The 24,650-nt window shown below is 40.3% G+C and overlaps 1 protein-coding gene across 3 annotated transcripts; it reads left to right on the top strand.

The window, feature by feature from the left end:
* The first annotated feature begins 329 nt into the window (after positions 1 to 329).
* FBXO7 (F-box protein 7) lies at positions 330 to 24,623 on the top strand. 3 transcript variants are annotated; one of them, XM_079775241.1, is made up of 9 exons: positions 330 to 1,033; positions 4,225 to 4,519; positions 8,714 to 8,941; positions 11,526 to 11,667; positions 13,926 to 14,009; positions 17,019 to 17,114; positions 18,364 to 18,540; positions 20,870 to 20,907; positions 21,883 to 24,623. In XM_079775241.1, the coding sequence occupies exons 1-9, from the start codon at positions 912 to 914 to the stop codon at positions 22,273 to 22,275; spliced, it is 1,575 nt and encodes a 524-aa protein (XP_079631367.1). In that variant the 5' UTR covers positions 330 to 911; the 3' UTR covers positions 22,276 to 24,623. The 3 variants fall into 3 exon arrangements, with proteins under 3 accessions (XP_079631367.1, XP_079631368.1, XP_079631369.1); XM_079775242.1 differs by lacking the exon at positions 330 to 1,033 and adding an exon at positions 1,168 to 1,260 and having other exon boundaries at positions 4,377 to 4,519; XM_079775243.1 differs by lacking the exon at positions 330 to 1,033 and adding an exon at positions 1,270 to 2,630 and having other exon boundaries at positions 4,377 to 4,519.
* Positions 24,624 to 24,650: the final 27 nt, after the last annotated feature.

Raw genomic sequence — 24,650 nt, 5'->3', positions numbered from 1 at the left:
GATCAATGTTTCTCTCTCTCCCTTTCCCTTCCTCTCTCTGAAATGAATAAAAATCAATCAACAAATTAAAAAAAAATATATATATATATATATATAAAGCCTTCAGATAACTGCAGCCTTGGCCTCCATCCTGACTGTAATTGCCTGAGAGGCCATGACGGAACCACCCAGCCAAGCCAGGCCCCAATTCCCGACCTGCAGAACCTGTGGGGCAATACACGTTTGTCGTTTTAAGGTGTTAAGCTTTGGTGTGACTGTTGTGCAGCAACAGAATACTAATACCCTCTCCGACACCGATCCCTGACTACAAGCTGTTTTACATTTTGCTGCAATGGGAGGAAACTACCAGAGCCTGGGCCCCACCTAAGGCTTCTCAGAGCAGAGGACGCAGGAGCTGGGCGCCACGAAGGGCACGGGGTAAGAACCCGGCACACCTGGGCCTTGCGGAGCGGAGCGGCGAGGTGCGTCGTCTGCAGTACCCGCTTCCGGGTTAACATTCCCCAGGACCACGTGGAGGGAATCAGCACATCGATGGCGGGGGGCGGAGCCGCGACAGCTGCGCCCGGCGGCAGTCCCGGCGCCTGCGCGGTGGGCTCCTCGCGCTCCCAGGTGGCGCAGTTGAGCGCCGAGCCATCGATCGCTAGTCCCCGCGCGGCCCGTCTCTCGCAGCCATCAGCCGCCGCTCGCGGGGTGGACCGCAGGGGGCGCCCTCCAGAGAAGGGCCGAGCGTCCCGTCGCCGAGTCCGGCAAGCAGCGCGGCGTCTCCCCGTTACACCTCTGCACCCCTCCTCCCAGCGCCGGTAGTCGCCGCTCCGGGGCCGCGGCCGCTTGAGGCAGAAGCTGTCAGGCCGCGCCGTCGTCACCGTTTCCGCCTCTGGGTACAGAACTGGTCCCCGGGCCCTGCCGCCGCCATGAAGCTGCGGGTGCGGCTTCAGAAGCGGACCCGGCCCCTGGAGATGCCAGAAGAGGAGCCGACGCTGGGGCAGCTGCGTGCGCACCTGAGCCAGGCCCTGCTGCCCACCTGGGGGTACAGGTACGCGGCCCGGCGGACGCGGGCGGAGAGGCGCTGGGGCGGCCAGGGGGCGGCGGGGGGCGTGGCGGTCGGCGCGGGCCCGGCCGTCACGTGAGGCGGGCGGTGAGCGGGCGCCGCGGGGCGGGCGCCGCCGGACCGTGTCGCGCGCAGCCCGGGCGGGGAGCGGGCGTTGGGTCCCGGCTCGGAGGACATGGCCGGGCGTCCGGGGGGCTCCGGCCCCTTCCAGGGTGAGCTGTCACTGCCGTTTTCCCAGTGTACGATCCCGGGGAGAGGCCGGCGCGCGGAATTCTCCCGCCCTTTGAAACGTCAAGTTGGAAATTACGGGTTTGGTTTGGGTTAAAATTTATCAGGCCCCCAGGGATGTAACTTCACCCTCTCCAGCTGCCGGGGTATTTCAGTGAAAAAGTTTGGAAAGTGCTAGAAGGAGTTAGCAGAGGGCCCCGCCTCCGAGGCCACCTGCAACTTGTTCAGCTGCAGCGAGGCCGCAATAGTCTTAAGGCGTCATTGAGTGTTTATACCTGCGGTCGCCGCAGCGAGCGCCCTGCAAAGTTTGTTTTGGTTTTTTTTTTTAAATTGATTTTAGAGACAGAAAAACATCGATTTGTTGTTTCACGTATTTGTGCATTCATTGGTTGATTCTTGTATGTGTCCCGACCCCGGGATTGAACCTGCAACCTTGGCCTTTGGGGAGGACGCTCTAACCAACCGAGCTACCCGGCCAGGGCCCGCTACAAAGTTTTGCCAAGTACAGCGTGTCCGCGTGTTTCAAATAATCTTATTTTCCTGGGCGAGATTGTTGCTTTTTGCTAAAACTAAGGTACGCGTTGGCCTTAGGATGACTCTGGAGGCTTCCCGTTGGGGGCAGTGACGCCGAGAAGTAAAGGATCCAAGTCTTATTTATGGGGCTGCGGATGAGGCTGCTTTGTTTCTACTGAGGGTATCTTTTGGGGACAATGATCTGGGAATAGAGGGACATAAGGGTGATGCTCTTCAAATTTGGAATTTTGTGCCAAGAAAAAAAAAAATGTTCGCTGGGGCTTTTTAGATGAATTCTTTAAAAGAAAACTTTTCTGTTAAGTGGCTCCTTTTACAAACTTCCATTTTATTTTTGGGGAATTCAGAAAAATGAGACCATATTATGAACTACTCACCCTTCCATTTTTCAGGTTAAAAGTAAGCCTGATTTTTTTCCAAATTAAGACAAAAATAGAAAATGAGGTATTGACATAACCCCCTTTAAACATATTAAAGTGACATGCCTATTGTAATTTCTTGGTGTTAAACCTAAGAGTTTTGCATGCTGACTTCATTACCCCACCACACATTTTCAAAATTAATATCTCTTTTTAAGGTATTTTCATGTGTGTGTGTATTATTATTTTTTTTAATTAGGAGGGGAAGTCTTAAACGGAAGTGCAACACAGTGTGACTCCTTGTTTACCCAAGAGCCCAAGTTAGTTTCTTTTTCAGGTTTGTTTTCATAGTAGAGGCTGGTTAACTGGAAGGACTGTAGCTTCTGGATTTATGTTCATGTTATAATAGGCAGTTTTAAAATGTGTCCATATGACATTATTATTTTTTAAAATGTCTTTGCTGAGTAAGTGGATCTGGAGTTGCCATAAAATATTTTTTAAAAGGCCTGAAGTTTCTAGGATGGAATTTCCTGATGAGCTTAAAAGGTCGTCAGGAGTAGTTTCTAAAACTTCAGTAATTTCTCAACCAAAGACACTCTGATTGTTAAGAAAGGACGTATTTACATGTGAAAGGGAAAACAATGAATTATTTCAAGCACTTTTGAAAATGCAGCATTGTGAGAAAGAATAAACAGCATGATTTTTCAAAGGACTTCATCCTTTGATTTCAAGAAGTTAATGAAGTCAGCATTGCTGTGTGTAGATGTCTTATAAAATGTTCTACAATTGTTAATTATTTCTTTCCACTACATGGTGAAATGATGGTTATTCTTTCAGGTCAGATACTCTGTGACACAGAAAGGGGTAGGGGAGATTAATTGCTTCAGGATAATTTGAGCTGTTAGCTTATTTACCAGTGCGTTTTTGGATTTGTGCTGTCTTCCCTGTAAAAGACATCATAGCTGGTCATCCGTAAGAAGAGAACTTGTACTTAATATAGGAGGAATGAATTTGTATTCAGTCATCTACAAACACTCATCCAACTTTTTGTGATTACGAATATTCATTAGGACACGGGGCTAGTATTTTGGAACCAACATACGCTAACTGTCCTGTAAGGGCATTGAATGGGGAGCCTGATTTCAGTCTCATCCAAGTGCTGCAGATACAGTTTTGGACTAGACAGACAAGATACCTGATCTTATGAAACTTAACTTCTAATGTAGGGGTTTGGGAAGAGACAACATATAAAGTATATTTTCAAATAGTGCAGTTACAATGAAAATAAACATGAGAATGGAATAAAGTGATGGAGACTGGTGGAAGGCATCTCTGAAGAGGTGACTTCTGAGTTGAGACCTGAATGATGGGAGTCAGTTGAAGAGCTGGAAGAGCAAATGCAGAGGCCCAAAGGCTGCAATGAAGTTGGTTTGTGTTGAGGACAGATACAAAGCTCATGTGAATAGAGAACAGTCAGTGAGAGGAAGGATGGCACAGTGAGAGGAAGGGTGAGGTAGAGAAGCAGGTCGGGGTCAACTCTTGGTAAGAACTCTGTTCCAAGTTCAATAGAAACCATTGGAGGATTTTTAGCAGAGGAATGCTATGATGTAATTTACATTTTAAAAAGACTGTATTTCGTTGAATCTCAGTTGCTGTCATTCTTAAGACATTGTTTTATGTAACACTAAAGGGAAAAATGCTGTCAAGCTGTGATACATCATAGATTTTAAGAAGCATGCTTATTTCAAAGATCAAAACATAAAAAAGTATGTGTCTTAGAATTGATGAAAACATGGATTAGTGATAGAGAATTACTGTATCCTATCTCACAGGCTAGAATTTTTGCCATTAGAAATCTATAACCTAGGTGTTTGGTGATAAGAATGAATAATTTGGTTGTTTTTCCAAACTTTGGTTTCCTTCTTATTTTTCTTTTGTTTTCATTATTTAGTTCGTCTAGGGTTATACCATGTACCTTATATATGTCCCAAATATATTGTTGAGGATATTGGTAATAGGTAGGTAGCTCTTACCATCCTTATCCATCTTTCTTGGCAGTTCTGATACCCGGTTTGCAATTACATTGAACAACAAGGATGCCCTCACTGGAGATGAAGAGACCTTGGCTTCATATGGGATTGTTTCTGGGGACTTGATATGTTTGATTCTTGAAGATGCCATTCCAGCACCTAATTTACCTTCATCCACAGATTCAGAGCATTCCTCACTCCAGAATAATGACCAACCCTCTTTGGCCACCCCCTCCAGTCAGTCCAGCATACAGGATGAACAGCGGAGTGATTCATTCCAAGGAGAGGCAGCCCAATCCGATGTCTGGAATGATGGCAGTATGGTGGGTATTAATATTCAGACAGAAAATGGGTAGTTGACACATCATACTTGATTGAATTCTGTGCCAGTCAGGATCATTATCATCAGTAGATTGCAGATTATATTCTTATAGAAAAAATTTTTTGAAACTGCTAAATGCCTGGATCAATATTGGGCATTCTGAAGAACCCAGTTTTTACCTATTTATTTTGTTCAGATATTCATTCACCCCTTCAGATAAATTATCCCTTGGCTTCTATTGCTGCCTTTAACCATTTGTACACCATAAGCGTCTGTAGACGCAAGCGGCAGACCTTTTTTAATTAAATTCAAAATATCGTGGCAGTTAACTGGTTAAGCTCATGTTCCCAGCTTTGCTTCTCTGGTCTATTCCACTTGTTAAGGCTATATATAGTCCAGTTATTTCCAAATGATATGCTGGGCATTTATACCTGGGTTTTAAAAATTGTCACCTCAAAAAAACATTGTCACCTCAGATTCTCTATGCCAACGTAATTTGAAAATCTGTGCTCTGATGTTCTTCTCTTCCCAAATCAGCGCCCTCTTTGTTTGTCAGTGGTACTGCTGTTTTCCTGAGCTTAAAGCCTTGGAGTGATTTTTGACTCCTCATACCCAACCCCTTCACAAGCCCTGTCAGTTTTTCCTTTCCATCTCAGGCTTTCAGTGTCTGTTCTTCAGGGCAACTCTCTAGGTTCATGTTCTTTCTCCAGCATTTTGGTTATGTTGTTCCCTTGCTCTTAATTACCCTGTGTCACAGGTATACCCATGCTCATACTTTTGAATTGAAAAAGACCTCATTTCACTAGTTCAACCCTGTCATGGTCCAGAGGAGGAAAATGTCTATCCCCCTGTACCAGTTTTTAAGGCTTTCTGAGAAGTTGCCCCACATCCTTTACAGGGCTGGTTTCTGTTCTTCCCTCCTGTAAACTGCCATCTCCTGTCAGACCGGACTCCTTATTTCCCCTCTACCAGCCAACACATTCACATGTGCACACGTACACACTACCTGATGACTGCTTTGCACATTTGCTCTTGCTGCTCACCCAGCCTGTAATTCACTACCTTTCCTCTCCCTCCCGTCTATATCTCTACCCATCCTAAGGCCCTGCCAACCATAATACTTCTCTTTAATTTATCTTTATTATCTCTATTGCCTTGGAAACACCTCATTTTTTATCCTGCCTTTTGATTTCTTGTAAGTCTCAATCATTTTTATTACTTAATATATTAATAATATATATGTCAGCTTGTTAATGGTTTTGTCTATGTACTTATCTCTTCAACTTAATTTTTTTCCATGGGCCTTAAACATTTATAAGTATTCATTGTGCCTAACGTGTCTTTCAGTATATACAGATACTAAAAAATGCTTTTTAACAGGTTTGTAAATTATGAAAAGCATCTATGTTCAGATTTTTAGTAATAGTATCCAGAGATTAAGCAAGTTAAAAAAAGCTTTTATAAAGCTTAACGTATTTTTATGTGTGTTTTTTTTTTTTTAGAAATTATTATGTATTTTTGTGTTTTTGTTTCGTAGAGGTAATCTAGGGAATGAGTAAGAATATTCAGTCACATATTTAAATTACATTTCTGAGTCATTTTTGCTGATAGACCCCTTCAGAGATTCTGCTAGGAGGGCCCATTCCCTTTACTTCTGTGTACTATTAAAATTGTCCAGTAAAATGGAACTTTTCATAATATATGTAATAGTTACTTTACTAGTTTTCTTTTGGAAAATTTTGAGAAATTAATATTACCTCAAGTTAGTAATTTAAGTTCCAAAAGCATGCTGTTTTATGCTCTAAGACTTGTACAGGGCTACTGTAAAACCTTCGTGTGGAAACAGCTTGAAATCTCATAAATAATGCAATAAGTACTTGAAACAGTAGGGTCTGCTAATTAAATGTAGGATGGAGCATTAGAAAATGAAAATAGGAAAATTTTACTCTTGCAGTTAAGTGTAAATTAATTTTCTTAGATGCCGTTATATTTGGGAACTCATCTAGTACCTGTTGATTCTTTAAAGGGAAACAGATAACCAGGTATCACACCCTAATATTAGCTATAAGCTGCATTTTAGTCACTTGTTCCAGTCATTTGTAAATGACTTACGATAAATGATCTGTTCAGAGAGGTGGTGCTGAACATTTTTTTTCACTTCCCCATGCATGAAGAATAAGATAAATATTCATATCATATCAGAATGGCTCAGTGAATGCCAGTGGTTCTCATGGAGTGGGAGTAAGGTTTGATAAGCTCACCAGAGGATTCTGATATCTTCCTCTTATGTCATTATCAGTTTAGGGCAACCCTTTTTAATATTTTTCACATATATTCTCCCATGCAACTGTCAGTAAGTAGTAAATGGCCCAAAGTTAGGTATAATCCTATATAATAAAGAGCTAACATGCTAATTAGACTGAACAGCAGAACGACTATCCAGACAACCTTCCAAACGACCTTCTGGACGAAGCGGGGGCTGCGAGGGCTAGCTGAGACTGCGAGGGCCAAGCCCCTTGCATGAATTTCGTGCATCAGGCCTCTACTAGATAGATAAGAAGCAAAGAACCTGTACACTTTATAATTTAGTTAGGTGTTAAGTGGTTTTAATAAGTAATTTCTGTTTGTTCAAAATCTGATAGAGCCTCCTTTTTTAGGTAGTGTGAATTGTCATTGCCCTCTAGGTTTTAACAAGTGAATTTGGATGTTTTCCCTAAGCCATCAGGGATTTTAGAATAGCCTCATGCTCCTTGACATTCTCCCACCCTTGGACTCATAGTAGGTAATTTTAATTTCCTCTGCCCCTTCTTTAATGGAAATATGAACCGAAAAAGAAGAAACATGTGCTTTGCATTAGGAGTTGAGCACATGCCTAGAAAACCAACTTTGTGAGCAAAGTTAATATAGGTAATGTAGTCCTATTGAAGCAGCATATTATGTTCAAAAGCTGTGAATTGGGAATTTGGTGAGCTTGTTCACTTCAAAGTTTTATTAGTTGGTAACCTCGATTGTTATTTAATCCGAGTCACAATTACAGCATGTATAAAAAGGTGACATCATTTGGCATGCCTATTTTATAGCATTTTTGCATGTTGCAAATGAGATAACACTGAAAACAAAAACATGAATTGTAAGATTTTATCCTTCATCATTTACTGAGTGCCTACTATGTGTTAGGTACTGTACTGGGGTTACACAAATAGGTGACATGTAGTTCATTTCTAAGTTGGCGGTCATGGTAGGATGTAGATGAGTAATTAGAAAACTTCAATACTGTGTGATGAAGTGGAGTAATAAAGCCTTTGCAAAGCAGAGGCAAGTTGGTGTCACTTCTGTTGAAGAGGTGGAGACTGCTGGAGTGGGGAGGAAGGGACTGGCAGAAAGTGAACTTGATACAAAGTCAGGGATCAGGTGACAAAAGGCCTTGTATGCTAAGGTGTTTAGGAGTTTGGACTTTATTTTGTAGGCCTGCATTTCTTAGCATGTCCTCTATGAAAAACTTGTTTCATGAAATTACTAGTGTAAGTAAGTGTTAACAAGATGCTGAGCGTTGAGGAAGGAGGATAGCCTTTCTTAGTTATGCGCTCATTATGATTGGACTTCTCAGAGCTTTGTAACGCCACAACATACTTTGTGTATATGAGGGTAAGGTTAGGTGGCAATAGCATGTAGCATTTTCCAACTTATTATATTGTCAACCTCTTTTTTCCTAAGAACATCTAGGGTCACATTTCAAGGCACAATTTAGGGAAATGCTGCTGTCTACATTGGGGAAATATTGGCAGGGTTTAAGTTGGGACATAGGACATAATTGGAGTCTTAATTGTCAGAAAACTGGCAGCAGTGGGTAGAATGAATGGAAGATAAAAAAGTGGAGTCAGGGATACTGGGAGGCTGTTGCTGGAGATAAATGAGTGTGAAGTACTGTTGGAGTAGGAAGGGGCAGATTTTAGAGATAGATTCAGTGGAACTTTGAAGTGTGAAAACTAGGAAGATTTCCAGGTTAATGGAGATAAGGAATTCAGGATGGAGGAATAGATTGCAGGCTCATTTATGTAGGAGGGCTTGTTTTAATGTGTCCCATTTCTGAACCCAATAATGTGCTTTGACTTTGAGCACTAATCTCAATTCACTTTAGGATACAAAATATCATGTATAAAAGTCTATTTAATGAATTCATTGTTATCCTTTTCAGCCAGGGCCTAGTCAAAATGTTGAAGCTGAGTCAATTGAAGATATTGTGGATATGGATGAAGACACAGGTTTCTACCCCTCAGAACCAATGCTCTGCAGTGAATCAGAGGAAGGGCAAGTGCCCCATTCATTAGAGACCCTGTATCAGTCAGCTGACTGTTCTAGTCCCAGTGATGCCTTGATAGTATGCATTCATCTTCTCATGTTGGAGTCGGGTTACATACCTCAGGTAAGATGACAAGAGAAGACAAGCATCTTGTTAGGGTTTATGTTTCCTATTAGGAAAGGAGGTGTATCAGTAAATATCCCTAGAATGTTGTGTATTCTAGATTTCTTTATTAAATGTGGTTGGATATTAAATGTAATGTGCTGAACACAGTGATAGGCATACAGTAGGCAAGCAGTAAATATTCTCTTCCTTCTTTTCTTTTTTTCTCCTTCATTTGTTTTATCAGTTTTTAATTAATATTATAAAAGTGATGGCAACTCTGATTTAAAAAAAGACAAGATTATGTATGATAATATGTAGATGAAATGTGGTCAGTGAGTGTGGATTGGGTGTAACTAGATGGATGATGACACATTAGGTTTTTTATGTTAATGGCTCTATGAATTGCCAGTAACTTAATAAGATTCAGTTAGGAAGAGGACATTGTTCTTATGCTGTAGTTGCTTGCATTCATTCATTCATTCATTCATTCTCCATTGTCAGGTGCAGTGCTTAGTCTCTGCTCCCAGGTTGCTTATAGTCCAAGAGTAAGTGAGACAAGTATACAAAACATTGTACTGTATTGGTTAATTCTAGGAGAGACTTGGCCATAGATAGGATGCCAGAGGTTCACAGAGAACATTTAGAGTTTCTTAAACTTTAATGTGCACAGAATACCTCAGTATCTTATTAAAATGCAGATTCTAATTTAATAAGTAAGGTGGAGCCTGAGATTCTGCATACTCCCACACAATAGCGATGCCACAACTGGTGGTATTATGAATAACAGAGTAATTCAGTGATCACTGAACACCTGCACCATGCCATGCAGTGAGCCAGGAATCAGGATATAAAGATAGTCCTCTTCAGGGAGTCCACAAGTGTGGGAGATAAATAAAATGAAAATTATATTATGATAAATAACATTAGAGAAGTACATAACAATAGAAATATGAACAGAATGTTAGTGGATAAAAGAAAGAGAATGACAAACATGATTTTTTTTTGTTCTTGTTATCCTCACCCAAGGATATGTTTTTATTTATTTTAGAGAGGAAGGGAGAGAGAGAAAAAAACATTGACGTGAGAGAGAACTATCAGTTGGTTGCCTCCCATACTTGCCCCGACCAGCAACCTAATTATGTGCTGTGACTGGGAATCAGACCCACAACCTTTTGGTGTTTGGGACGATGCTCCCACCAAGTGAGCCATAGCCAGGGCAGGATTTTTAAAAAAAATTTATTGGGGTGACATTGGTCAATAGGGTTATTTAGGTTTCAAGTGTACATGACGGTATTGCATTGTGTGCCCACCACCCAAAGTCAGTCATCTTCCATCACCACATATTTGGCCCTCTTTACCACTCCTCCACCTCCTTCCGTCTGGTAGCCATCATACTGTTATCTGTCTGTGTCTCTGAGTTTCAGTTGTATATCCCACATATGAGTGAAATCATGTAATTCTTAGCTTTTTCTGAATGACTTCGCTTAGCGTGTGTGTGTGTGTGTGTGTGTGTGTGTGTGTGTGTGTATATATATATATATATATATATATATATATATATAACACACGTACGTACGTACGTACTAGGGGCCTGGTGCATGAAATTCACGCACTGGGGCGGGGTCCCTCAGCCCAGCCTGCCCCCTCTCACATACTGGGAGCCCTCAGGGGATGTCCTACTGATGGCTTAGGCCCGCTCCCCATTGGGAGCGGACCTAAGCCGCAGTCTGGTCTCCCTTTGCGGGAGGCGACTGGGCTGATCAGGGGAAGGTGCCAGCCTCATCACCCCGCTGCTGCAGCCGCCAAGGTATTTTCATCAACACGGACTCCAGTCCCTTCACTATGAAAAAATGACAACTTTCTTTAGGCATTTTCAAGATGTGTCTTTCATAGGATATAACATTTCTTTCTTTATTTTTCTTTTTATTCTCACCTGAGGATGTTTCCATTGATTTTTTCCCCCTTCCCTCTGATCGCAGGCTCGGCCCCTTCCCAAGCCTAAAGCCTCCGCCCCAGGCTTTATGCTTGGGAAGAGGGGACCCCCCCCCCCCTCCGTCCCTCCTATCGCAGGCTCGGCCCCTTCCCCCCGCCTCTTCGATGGCCGGCTGGGAGTGACCTGGGTGCCGAGGAGGTTCCCTGGACCCAGGTATGTATGCAAATTAACCACAATCTTTGTTGGGTTAATTTGCATACTCACTCTGATTGGCTGTGGGCGTAGCGGAGGTACGGTCAATTTACACGTTGCTCTATTATTAGGTAAGATATATTTTTTTTCTTTTAAAAAGGCTTCCCAAAGAAAGTGATATTTGAGTTGGGGTCTTGAATAATGACCTTGGTAGGCAGAGAAGTGAGTCTTTGAAGAGAGAAATTAACTCCATCTCTGATATTATTTTATCTATTTGAACAAAAATTTTGATGGAGGATAATATATCGAAACTTTTTTTCTATCAAAATTTTATTCATAGCAGTGTTAATGATTTTACAAATTTTATTAAGGGGATTGTGAAGAATGCTTATTTCTAGATATGTTAGGGACTTCCTGGATGTTTAATCCTTTTGAGAGTAATACATTTATTTGTTTCCCTTTAATTTCCTTCCCCAGGGGACTGAAACCAAAGCTATTTCCATGCCAGAGAACTGGAAATCGGGAGGAGTGTATAAGCTGCAGTACACGCATCCTCTCTGCGAGGGCGGCTCTGCTGCTCTCACCTGTGTGCCTTTGGGAAACCTGGTCGTCATAAATGGTAATTGGATGGCATAGCTGCAGTCATTAGTTTACGAATGGTTATGTTTCTCTCCAAATGGTTTATAGCCAGTTCACTGACTGGCCATTATGATATAGTTATGAGTCTTTTTTCAACTTTGTTTAATCCCTATACCACTGATAACATGAGTCTGAAAGGTTATAGAATTATGTGTTGGCCCTGGTCCTACCAGTGTGGCTCAGGGGTTGAGCATCAACCTATGAACCAGGAGGTCAGGGTTCAGTCTCCAGTGTGGGGCGTGTAGGAGACAGCTAATCAATGATTCTCTCATCATTGATGTTTCTATCTCTCCCTCTCCATTCCTCTTTGAAATAAATAAAAATATATTTTTATAAAAAAATAGAATTACGGGTTGATGTTTAGGCTACCAGCCTTCATTCTTTGAGCAGCCCTACTATTTTGCTGTTTTAACCTTATAATTTATTTTTTGCTCCAGTGGGAGTTGTTATAATAGGAGATGAACTCTTTGAAGAATATATGTTTCTGTATGTCTATAAATGGCCTTTTTTTTTAAATCAAGGTCTCGAACTGAGAGATGGTAAGAGGTGAGATTGAGCTGGGTCCCATTGTATTCAGTTTGGCACCACTGAACAATATATAAATGCCCACAAATACTAAGGGTTCTGAGGCTTTAGTCTGTGTGTGTTTTCTCCCCCACCCCTGAGAAAGTCACTCTTAATAGTTTCTTTCCTAGTTGTCTTCAGTATTAAGAAAATTTCACTGGGATAGCAATACCTCCCATTTTTAAATTTCATTTTAGCTCAGATGCCACCTACATGTCCATACCAACTACCAGTGGTGTTTGGAACAGTCTCATATCACACATTCTGGAGATCCATTTGAGTGATTAGACTCTTTCATTTTTGTTGCATTTTGATTTTTGAGGTTTATCCTTTTAAGGATAATATTGGAATGATTGCATTTTTCATATTTCAGCACAGCTCATCTTTGTATAGAAAGGCAGCAGGCACTTTGATGTGTCTTAGCTCAGTGGTTTTCAACATGTTCTGCAGCTCCTAGTTTCTGCTGAGACGGAAGCAAGAGGAGGCTTAGTAGAACTATCTCCACTTAAATCTTGAGCAGCAACATGTTTGTCTATTTCATTTATTGGGGTCCCTACAAGATTTAAACATTTTATTTTTCTGCTGAAAGACAGTTCTAGGTGCCCTTTTGTGTAATTCCTGCTATTTCCTTTTTACTGGATTCTTCAAAATGTTACTTAAAAGTCTCAAAATTTCAGCTTTAACAGCTTTGGTGGTATTCCACATTTGTCTGGACGTGACTATCTGATGGCACGAGGACCTACCAATGCCTTTTCAACAATTCATCACAATTACAAATGTAACTTTTAGTTGGGTGTTCCACCCAGATCAGCAGTTTCTGCCTCCATTTAATCATAACTTGCAAGGTGGAAGTTACCAAATGGTAAATATGAGGTTGTAATTTTTGCCTCAGTTTCTTATTAAAACTCTTTAACAACATCTGTATAATAACCTCTATTTACTAGTTTCAAGATACTTAAAAGAGAATAGCTGTTAAATGTCTAATGATTTCTTAGTTTCCGATATTTCGTTTATTTGCCATTCTTGGCAAATCACCTGCTTGCAGACTTGCATGGCAGACAGCCATTCCAGGCTTGATTCTTTGAAAGGAGTAGTGTGTCCTTAAATCTCTCCTTCACCGAAGACATCCTGTTCGGTGCACATGTGCATAAGCACATCACTGGCTCTTTCATAGAATGAGATGAAGTATGCCTTTGTGTATGTGAATGAAATTGAACTCTCTGGTGATGTCAAGAATATTGGTCTTTTGGGTCTAGAGAGAGGATTCATTTAACAAACAAGGGAAGACTCATTGCCAAGGGTTAAATAAAAAATAAATGAAGTTTTGGTGACACTGGTAGAAATAATGATTTTATTGTGTTTAACTGTCTTCTGTTAACCTTGTTGCATATCTTCCAGTTACTAATGAGCTGCTATTGGTAATACTTTTTATATAGGTAGTATATAAAGGTGCTTACTGTACTTTTTAAAGGGTGTTTTAGAGTGATTTTTAATTCATGCGATGGCATGTTTATACTTTGGACTTTGCTGTGAGGGAAGGATATAAGCATAGAGTAGTTTGTTTTGTATAATGTGTCCTTTGTATATTGGGGGCAAGGAAATACAGTCCTATCCTGGAAAATGAAGGCAATTGATGAAGTGATGAACTTTCATCTTTCTTTTGCTTATTTACAGCTACACTGAAAATCAACAGTGAGATTAGAAGTGTGAAAAGATTGCAGCTGCTGCCAGAATCTTTTATTTGCAAAGAGGAACTAGGTAATATAACCATGATTTAACTTTTGGGATGAAGTTTTGAGAGCTTCACTTTTAAAAACCTGAAAGGTAATGTTCAAAAGACTGAAAGTTTCTGAATGAGATTAAAGCAAATTCAAGACCATGGTGCAGAGTTTCTGTTTCCTGTTATTCTTAGGATCTTGGAATGCTGGGTTATGTTTACATTGCCATTATGTAATGACACTAGCATGTAATTTTTTGCACACTATTTATGCTTCAAAATTTCTGAATTAATCTTTGTGGATTTTTCTGGCATTGTGGTTAGCCAATATGGAGAGGATCTATGTTTTGTGGGAACCATATAATGGAATTTCATTATTGAAGATATTTGCTTAAACCTATATAAATTTGGTTGCTATTTGATGTAGATTGAACCTTTACCAGAAGTTTGCATTCTATGCATGGTTTTGTTTATATTCTATAAAATTATTAGTAGACGCAAAGAAATTAAGTTTTCCTTTTTATTTTTTTAATTTAAGTCAAAGGATGAGATGCGGGTAGGTGGTTGAAGGAGAAGAGATGGGGTAGAGAGGGAAGTATCATCTTTAAGTACTGTTTTGTGCCTTTACAGATGTTATTCCATTTCATCCTCATAGTAAACTTGAGGGTTTAAAACTAGGGATATGGAGGGCTGATTTTGTATTTATTTAAAAAAATCTGTGTATCAGCAGACCCGTGCAGTTAAAACCTGTGTTGCTCAACGGTCAACTGTACTTATTTATAATGGTCTCTGAACATTTAATGTCGTAGTAGACCAGTGTTTCCTAACTTTTTTTCCCTTATCAATCCCTAAATGAGCCATTTATACATTTTCCCCCTAGTCATTCTCCCCCATGAAAATTTAATACCATAGATATCTGTATTTGTATACTGTGACCCTTGGGAGGGGCACAACCAATGTAATAACTAGGATTTTATTTTTTTGCCCTCCCAAGAAAATTTTTGCCCTGTTGGGGGCAATATTACCCCTGTTGCAAATCCATGAATCAGACTCATTAAATATCTAAAGATGATCTTACCATTAGGACCAGATATTCCTAGGCTACAACACTGTATATTCATTTCTATGCTTTGGGGAGTAGAAATACTTTACACTCTATAGCAGAAGAGGTTATTATGCCCATTTTATAGATCAGGAAATAGGTCTAGAGGAGGTTAAATTACTTCAAGGTCACAGAGCTAATAAATGGTGGAATTTAGGATTGGAATAGATTTGACTCCTATGCCTTTTTAAAAAAACTTTTATAGGAATGTAGCTCAGATTCATGTACTTTATTTGCTTTTTGTTAAAAAGGAAATGAAAGGAAAGAGAAAAGGAAATGAAAGGGAGGGAAAAAGTTAATACAGTTTTATTACAAGTTTATGGAGTATATTAATTGAATATTTTTAATGTAGCACTTTTTATGTTAGCAATATGCTGCTCATTTGACAAGTCATTTAAATAAATGTTTACTGTGGCTTATAGTACCCATATATACTAGGTACTGCTATTTATCCTTTTATTCTAAGTCCCTAATTATTTTTATTATAGATCACTGAAGGAAAATTTTTTTTATAGAAAATCAGTTTTCATATTAAACCAAATTTATTTTTAAAATATCTTGAAATTTGATTTAAACGCAAGATTGTAATTCATGCAACAAAGATGTAGAGTTTAGCTGCATATTTTCTTATTCATTATCAAGTTATAATGCATGTTTTATTATAGACTAGAGGCCTAGTGCACAAAATTTGTGCACTGGTAGGGTCCTTAGCTGTTGCCAGCTGGGGCCTCCCTCCCTTCCTCCAGCCAGCCCCGCCCCCTACTCCTCTGGTGAACTCCTGGTTGAGGGGACAATTTGCATACTACACTTTTATTATATAGGATAGTGAATTGCATACATATGGACTGGGGAGGGAGCAAGCATAAATTGATTATCTACTGATAAATACTAGGCACAGTGTGTGTAGCTTTACATTTTAACCACACTTACCTGGTGCAGTGATGATGTCTCCTTTAAACAGGTGAGCAAACAGGTACAGAACAGAAGGTTCAAGGTTATACAACTTGGTAAATATATAGCAAAACTAAAGTGGGAACTCTAGGCACAATTTGACAGTGTACATGCTGTAATGTGCATGTAAATCACCTGGGGATTTTATTAAAATACAGGTTCTGATTAATTAGGTCTGTGGTGGGTTCTGAGATTCAATATGTAGAAACATTTCCCAGGTGATGTCAATTCAGGTGATCCATGGACCACACTTTGGTAGCAGTTTAGTGGCTAATGTGAGTGCTTTGGAGCCCTACTTAGCCTCATGCCCTGCTCTGCCACTTACTCTAAGACCTTGGATGAGCTCTCTATATCTTGTCCTGCCTTTAAAGTGGGAATAATAGTATTTATCTCTTACTTAGGGAGAATTGCTGATTTTAAAGAAGGCTTGAAAACTGCTTGACACAGTTGCTGGTACATAGTCATGTTATAAACACTGTTTTATTCTATTAAATCTAAGCTCCACAAGAGCAGTTCCCCACTGCTTCCCCAGTGCTCAGAGCAGATTGGTAGATATCTATAGTAATAAAAGCGTAATATGCTAATTAGACCTGACGTCCTTCCAGACATCCTTCCGGACGATGCAGGGGCTGCGAGGGAAGCCCGGATCCTGGGTGCCAGAGGGAAGCCGGTGCCGGCAGTGGGGGAAGGAAGGCCTATTCTTGCATGAATTTCGTGCACCAGGCCTCTAGTTCAGTATATCTAGTGTTTCCTACCAAATAATAGCCTATGAGCTGTATAGATTGGGTACAGCTCAATTCATTTGGTATTATGGGATTTTAGTTTTCAGAGTCACACACTATATACTTCCTAGTGTGCTGGAGATTTTGGTTTATATCTATGTTGGAATTATTTGTGAAAATTTATTTACCTCTTTGATTTGGTTTGGCTGAAGTAGAGGACACCATTTCAAGTTTTTCCACTTGATTTTCTATTTTTTTTATTTTAAATACTCTAGGGGAAAATGTAGCCAACATCTACAAAGATCTTCAGAAACTCTCTCGCCTCTTCAAAGACCAGCTGGTGTATCCTCTTCTGGCTTTTACCCGACAAGGTGAGAGATGATAAATGATCACAGGTCAAATGGCTAGAAAGAATAGTAAATTTAAAGTACTGTGCTCATGACTCTTCCCTCTTTTCTCCTCCTAGTGAAATTCTGCTCTGATTTTAAGATTAAGCTTAAATGTTAATTACTTAAATGTTATTCACTCTCTCTTTGTAGTTCCACAGCATTTTGTACATGTCTTTATTGTAGCTTTTTATTCAGTCTATAATAATTGTTGGTATAATTTCTTTCCACCTAAGGTTGTGAATACTTGAAAGCAGGGAATATGTTTGTATTCTCATGGTCTAGCACAGGGTCTGGCCCATAATACGTTCAGTAACACATAAATAAATAATGTATAGCCTGTAAATTGCATCTAAGTTGTGTGTGTTTTTTTAAAACAATATTTATTAGGGCTCTATGCTAGGTACTTTGGATATTTCACATGTGTTTTTACTTAATGTTAACAACTTTGAAGTAGCTTTTATTCTCTTTTTATAGATGGTGAAACTGAATAATTCAACGAGGTTTATATTCACTCAAGATTCTTGTATAGTCAAGCTTTCTCTTATTTGTGTTGTAGTAAAAAATACTTAAAAATCTCAGTGACTTGCCCTGGCCGGTGTGGCTCAGTTGGTTGGAGCATTGTCCTGTACCCCAAAAGGTTCATAGGTCGACGCTCAACCACTGAGCCACACCGTCTGGGCTCTACCTCCCTTTTTTAAGCCTGCTTAATAGTAATTCCTAACACCTGAGTGCTTATTGTGTGCCAAACATTGTTCTAAGCCCTCTATATGTATTAATACATTTAGTTCCCAACTTAGTGAGGTAGATAATGTTATTAACCCATTTTACAGATGAGGAAATTGAGTTAGGCAGAGTTTAAGTAACTTGTCCAAAGGCACACAGCTAATAAGTGGCAGCATTGGGAGCCAGTTATAAAAGCCAATGAATTATCCGTTTTCTGTAGTTGAGTAGAGAATTAAAGAGGCCATTGACTAGTATCTACAAATTGTCAGAATTATTTTTTCTATCGGTATTAAACAGTTTTTGTCTTTCCACTAAAATGGGGAACAAGGAGGAGGCTTTGAGTTAGTAGTAGTAATCTAGTTAGCCTGGGGTTAAAAATTTGTTGTAGGTGTGTGTGCTTGGATAATTGAGACTACCACCCAGTTTGTTTACCTCTCTGTAAAGGAACGGAATGTGGGGAAAGTGGATGTTCTTTACTCAGGGACACGTGTTCTTTTTCTCCTTTCAGCACTGAACCTACCAGATGTATTTGGGTTGGTAGTCCTTCCATTGGAGCTGAAACTACGGATCTTCCGACTTTTGGACGTTCGTTCTGTCCTGTCTTTGTCTGCAGTTTGTCGTGACCTCTTGATCGCGTCAAATGACCAACTTCTGTGGAGGTGTTTATATCTGCGGGACTTTCGAGGTGATTTCCATGATGACATGTTAACAAGAAAGGGGCTCTTTCTTACTGAGGTCTTAGATCTTTATTATTCAGCTTGCCAGAAGTTTTTAGTTATAGGTTTCTTTTTTTAGGGTAGCAAATAATCATAACATATAGCCTATAGTAAAGAGATTCTAAGCTTCATAAACCTTTCCTGAAAACTCTCCTCAAATAGCCACTTAGACTAAGTAGACTGTCAGGATAGAAAAATGGAAGTGAGACAGGTTCATTCTCTATCAACCATCCTCAGTGTCTGACTTAGAAATCCACTGCATTACTAACTACTTCCGTGGTTGTGACCAGAGTACAAGTTGAGAGAGTCTTGCTCTGCTGTGGCAGGCGTGTTGCTGGGGAAGCTGTATCTGCATTGTCACATTTATGGTGACATGGTCATCATTGCAGCAGGGATGACAGTGGAACTTGGGGCTGGGGAGCATTCTCCAAAATGTCACAGGCTTTCCAGATACAAGGCTGGAAGCCTGAGTGTGGAACTTCTTTCCGGTCACCACCATTTTACTACATATCAGTGTTTTCTTAAACTGTGGTTTGACTCTGGGTGGGTCACAAAATCAATTTAAGGGGTCATTTTACCAAAAAAAAGGAAAGAAAAGTCAGCAGCACTTTATAAAATAGGAGTAAACTTATATTTTAGTTATTTAGATAATATAAATGTAAAAAAATCTTAACACATGGTACAGTGTAAAATAAAAAAGTTTGAATGATGGTGCTATAAATGATAATGTACCACTCTAGTAAACATGTATGGGTAGGTTCCCCTGCCTCTTTTTTTTTTTTAAATTAAAAGCATCATGTAGAGTCATTTGGATTGTCAAAAAAGTTTTTTTTCTTTTAAAACTGTAGAAAGTGCAAATGACATAGTTTTTCCTTTTCTTCCTTCTTGATTCCTGAGGTCCTCATTCTTTATTTCTGCTCCTGAATCCAAAGTTTAAAATGTTATTTGTCCCTAGAGCAGTGATGGGCAACCTTTTGAGCTTGGTATGTCAAACTTCGCCAAAAAACTGAGCATAACTTGGGTAGTGTGTCACTTTGAGGAAAAAACATTATTTCGCGATATTTATAGTTTAAATAACAAAAATGTTTCATCCTCGGCATGCGGCCGCCTCAGTGGCCGCGTGTCATCAGAAATGGCACTGACACGCGTGTCAGAGGTTTGCCATCACTGCCCTAGAGGCAGGAAATGTCATCTCAGAAATTTAAAAAATTATAGTCAAAATGAAAAGACAAAATGGCAACATATATGGAAGATCCAACCAAAGAAAAGCAGGCTATGATAAAAATACCCATGACCCCTAACCGGTTTGGCTCAGTGGATAGAGCGTCAGCCTGTGGACTCAAGGGTCCCAGGTTTGATTCCGGTCAAGGGCATGTACCTTGGTTGCGGGCACATCTCCAGTAGGGGGTGTGCAGGAGGCAGCTGATCGATGTTTCTCTCTCATTGATGTTTCTAACTCTCTCTCCATCTCCCTTCCTCTCTGTAAAATATCAATAAAATATATTAAAAAAAAATACCCATGAAAGGAACAGATACTTTTTACTTGTATATTTGAGTTCAAGTTTAAAATACAACCAGTCTCTACCTCATTTCCAGATTGTGGTCCACAAGCTCGTTTGTAAGCTGAGTGTTCATATTTTTTTCATGAATTTCCCTGTAAATACAATGTTATAGGGCTGGAGCTTTTATAACTTTTTCTTCCATGCCAATGTAATAACTTTAGAGAAGACATCACTGTCTTTTATCCAAACTCTTCACTAAAAGGAGTTCTTTTCCTCATTTCACAGATTTTAAGTAAGTACATTGAAAATTACTTAGTTGTCATATTTCTGAGAGCTGAATCATTCAGAACATGTTTGGGAGAAGACCTAACCCAATTATGGAAGAAAACCTTATCAGCTTGACCTCCAGCAATGACCATAAGCTGTAATACAGACACTCAGCGGTTTAGTGTGACATGAGACTTGGGGTCAGAAGCAGCTGACGCACTAGATGGAGTTAGGGGGAGACGGTGTAGTGTGGGACAGGTAGCACAGGAGAGAACAGCCGTGTAGCCCTGAGGGAGTCACTGCATTGAGCCACGTAGCACAGAACAGTGCAGGCTGCCCTCAGCCATCCAGAGAGGATCTGAGTTAGGTTCAAGAAAGTATAAATGGTGTGTGTGTGAAACCAATGATTCACCTTCCTTTTTCTGCTTAATGAGGATGCTTCCGTTTCCTTAGGACAGAAGCAAACTTGCTGTTTCATGCTGGATGAATGAAGCATTTTAAACGCTTACTTTTTGTTTTTCCTTTGTAGATGGTACAGTTAGAGTTCGAGACACAGATTGGAAAGAAGTAAGTGTTTGTAAATATCAAAGGCTAATGTTCACAACACAGAAATAACTAGTGGATTAGTACATTATGGGCAGTTTTCACTTTTTTATGATGTAATCTGTTTTCATTAAATTTATTGCTAATTTTCAGTAAATGGAAATGTTTTCAACTTTTACTTGAAACTCAGTCCCTGTTTTCTTGTAATTACACAGGAAGTAAATCTTAACACAATGATTATTTTTTACCTTTACTTAATAAAACTTTCTCCCTTCTGTTACAAAGAAGATTTTTTAAGTGAGCTGCTTTGTGCTGGAATAGTGTTCAGCTGTTCGGCTAGTTAGAATAGTACATTAAGAAAAGAAAAAGTGATGTTATTTTATTTGCTGATGCCTACTATAAAAGACGTTGCTAGAACTGAGAAAAACTTGGGAGGAAGGACTAGAGAATAAAATTCAATGAAAGTATTCAAATATGTACAAAATATGTTCCATCCTCTAAAATGGGCATCTATTTTATGTTCTTGTTTAAATTGAGATCTATTAGGGACACAATTTAAGTGAAAAATAGAATTTAGGTGGTGTCCCCTGACCCCCCAACACCTTTATATTTTATGGCATGATATTTTCAACAAATATTTAACTTTGCTACCTTTAAAAAAGGCTGACTTAAAATTGCATGTTAGCTTGAGCACTCTGGGTTGCAGTCTTGAAAGTACATGCCACTCAGTTATCCTCCTCTGGATTTATTGTTGCTCCAGGTTGGCACAATTGCTCGGTTGCAGTGTGGTTAAAGACTAGAGCTCATCGGTATTGTATTCAGAGCCACTACCTTATTCGCTCCCAAAGAAACGGTGAAAGTTGGTTTCTGTGCACTGGTTTCTTGGTCTGCCGTGATAGTGTGGGAAAAGGAAAGGACAGATCTGTACAGTGAAAGCAAGGTGGAACTGTGGGGAGACATCCCAACCACTTACCAGATCCTGTTCTTGTTTTTCTACAGTTGTACAAGAAGAAGCACAAACAAAGAAAAGAAGCTCAGAGAATTCGGCATATGATGTTCCTGCCGCCGTCGTCACCCCACCCCAACCCATTCTATCCCAACCCCTTCCACCCCAGGCCTTTCCCTCCCAGCTCGCTCCTTCCTCCAGGAATTATTGGTGGTGAATATGATGAAAGACTAATACTTCCCTATGTTGGGAACCCAATCAATTCACTCATCCCTGGGCCTGGGGCGGCACCAGGCCAGTTCCCTCCACTCAGACCACGTTTTGATCCCATTGGCCCACTTCCAGGCCCTAACCCCATCCTGCCAGGGCGAGGTGGCCCCAATGACAGATTTCCCTTGAGGCCCAGCAGGGGTCGGCCAACTGATAGCCGGCTACCATTCATGTGATTGACTTGCAACCCCACTCTGGAGCTTGTTTGGTTTTGTTTCTTAAAACTACAGCTGTCTTGTTGGGTTGCTGACCTCTAGTGTTTTCTGATTGTGGCGGTGAGGAATGTACTCACACAAGCCTTTCAGTAGATGTATTTAAAGCTCCAGGGGTGGTGTGGCCCAAAGGTTACTTCATGACAAGGTTGGCCTTGAGAATAGTTGGCTACTGACTTCCCTCTGAACTCCCCTCTAGAATGAAGGTTGTTCATCGATAATGTTCTGTACCAGATTTTTAAAAATGAAGTATAAATTGCATGGCAGTCTCGACTTTTATTACATAAAGATACGTAATAAATATTCAGAACAGCTTTACAACATTACTTGGACATTTAAAAATGATCAGAGAACCTATTCAGTGTCATCAGATTGTTGCGGGGGATTTTAAACATTTTAATGGCCCCTTTTTTCAAATGAAATCATTTGCAGAAGCTGATTTATAAAACGACTAAAGCAGAGCTAGTTTGGTTGAACTGGACTTTGGACACCCACCAGCTCAATCCACCTCCTCCCTGGCCCTGAAGCTCTTTCTTGGAGTGTGGGGTGAACTTCTGGGCTCTGCAGCAGCACTGGGGGCGGCCATTGGGTTATTGGGACTCTTGTTTTGTTTGGGGCTTCTTCGGGAGTGGAATTATGATTTTTCCCCCTTGTGTTTTGAACCCTTGGTGCCTAATACGTAATCTAACTAGATGACCTCTTTTAACACAAAGTGTTACTGCTTTGAATGCTGGTCAGGTACTTGTTTTTCAAAGATAGACTCTTATTTGAAGAACATTTATTTTTTTTTTAAGAGTTAAAATACACAAAATTCTAGGTTTATTTTTCCTACAAGAAAAAGGCCAAACAGAAATGTCTTATCATACAAACAACTGTGAAACATGCTATAGTGACAAAATTTGAATCACAACACAGGAACTAAACAGTAGTATCTGCAGAAAGTATTTTGGAATATTGCCAACTGTCTTCCTGATTTTAAAAATCTGTTTTGCATATAAGGAAATGGTTTGAAATGTTGTGTGCTGCAAGAATATTTTGAGTCCTACATACATGTGAAAATACTTTTATTTTTATGTTTTGCTACACATAATAGTATGTGTGTTTTTTCATCACAGTGAAGAACATTCAGTCACTAATGCAATTATCCAGAGTCATGTCACCGTTAGTAGCTTAATGTGTAGGCAAAGGATTGGGGCTGTTGACATTTCCATGGTATTGGGCAATGGTAGCTCTAGGACAGCTTTTTAAAAACAAGTGTCAACTGGACGCCATATGGCTTTAATTGGATCTGGGTTAAAGAGTCACCTTGAAGCATTGATGGGTCCAAATATACCCTAGTTCTCCTCTCTGTGCCCTTGTGATGTTAGGTTGCACGTGGTGTGTATGTGTGTAGCAGGCGTAGGAGGACATAGTGAAGCACCAGATACTATAAAAGAATGAGTTCTCCAAATCCAGAGTTTTTGAATGGTCCTTGAGAGGTCTGTGCCAGTGCCGATGTCCCACAGAGATGGTGCTGCTTTCCAGCCTCACCTCGGCCTCGCTGGCCCGAGTTACAGCGCCTCTCAGTTTAGGTATGGGCAATGTGCCATATGCCTAAATTTGCAGCCCTCTCACAATAGTTTATTCTTAAAACAACTCTCAAAGCTTTTCCTCTTGAATAGCTAAACTTATAGTTAGAAGCTTGTAAAATCTATGTTCTTTTCATTAGCCTGGGCTGTTGAGCTTTATATATTGCTGGTGTGTAATGAGAAGGAAATCATGGTTTGGCGGTAGCCCAGTCCCTGATTTTCTGACATCACTTTGATATATTGTAATGGAAACAAGACAGTTCAGAGTGCTGCAGTTACACTTTTTAGTAAGATGCTGTTCTATATCATTGGCTTGTAGTCACGACTTTCTGTGACCCCCCTATTTTCCCCTTTAGTTATGTTTAACAGGAGCTTGCTCCCCTCCCACCCCCTTCTTTGTTCACAGATGAAAGATACGGTTTGGCATGACTGGAAATAGATCATGGGATGTATCCTTTCTTTCCAGCTTAAGATTTTATAATTCCTCAAGGAAAACAGTTGACTTCTGCCCTCTTACTCTTGCCTGTAATTCCTGAGATCACCGCTCAGCCTAATCTCTCTAATTCTTGTTCTGACAGAGCTGGACACTTCCTTTTGCTCCCTACACTCAGGGCCCAGTGTCAAGGTTTGCCTTCCTCCTGCCCTGGGCAGTAGCTCCTCAACCACAGAGCCTCGGGGAGGTGCCGGCAGGTCCCACTTCTCTGCTGGGCTGTAAGCATGGTTCATGCTCCTTCACAGTCTCCAGTTGACTAGATGTGGAGTGGATATGAT

The sequence above is a fragment of the Cnephaeus nilssonii genome, assembly GCF_951640355.1.
Source record: "Cnephaeus nilssonii genome assembly, chromosome: 6".
In the NCBI taxonomy this organism is placed as follows: Eukaryota; Metazoa; Chordata; class Mammalia; order Chiroptera; family Vespertilionidae; genus Cnephaeus; species Cnephaeus nilssonii.
This window is presented reverse-complemented; position numbering and strand designations above follow the sequence as displayed.

Excerpts from the sequence above, each read along its gene's own strand:
- FBXO7 (XM_079775241.1), top strand. The coding sequence starts at position 912 with ATGAAGCTGCGGGTGCGGCTTCAGAAGCGGACCCGGCCCCTGGAGATG. Across the intron at positions 14,010-17,018 it reads TATTTGCAAAGAGGAACTAG|GGGAAAATGTAGCCAACATC; the intron begins GTAATATAACCA and ends TAAATACTCTAG. Across the intron at positions 18,541-20,869 it reads ATATCTGCGGGACTTTCGAG|ATGGTACAGTTAGAGTTCGA; the intron begins GTGATTTCCATG and ends TTTCCTTTGTAG.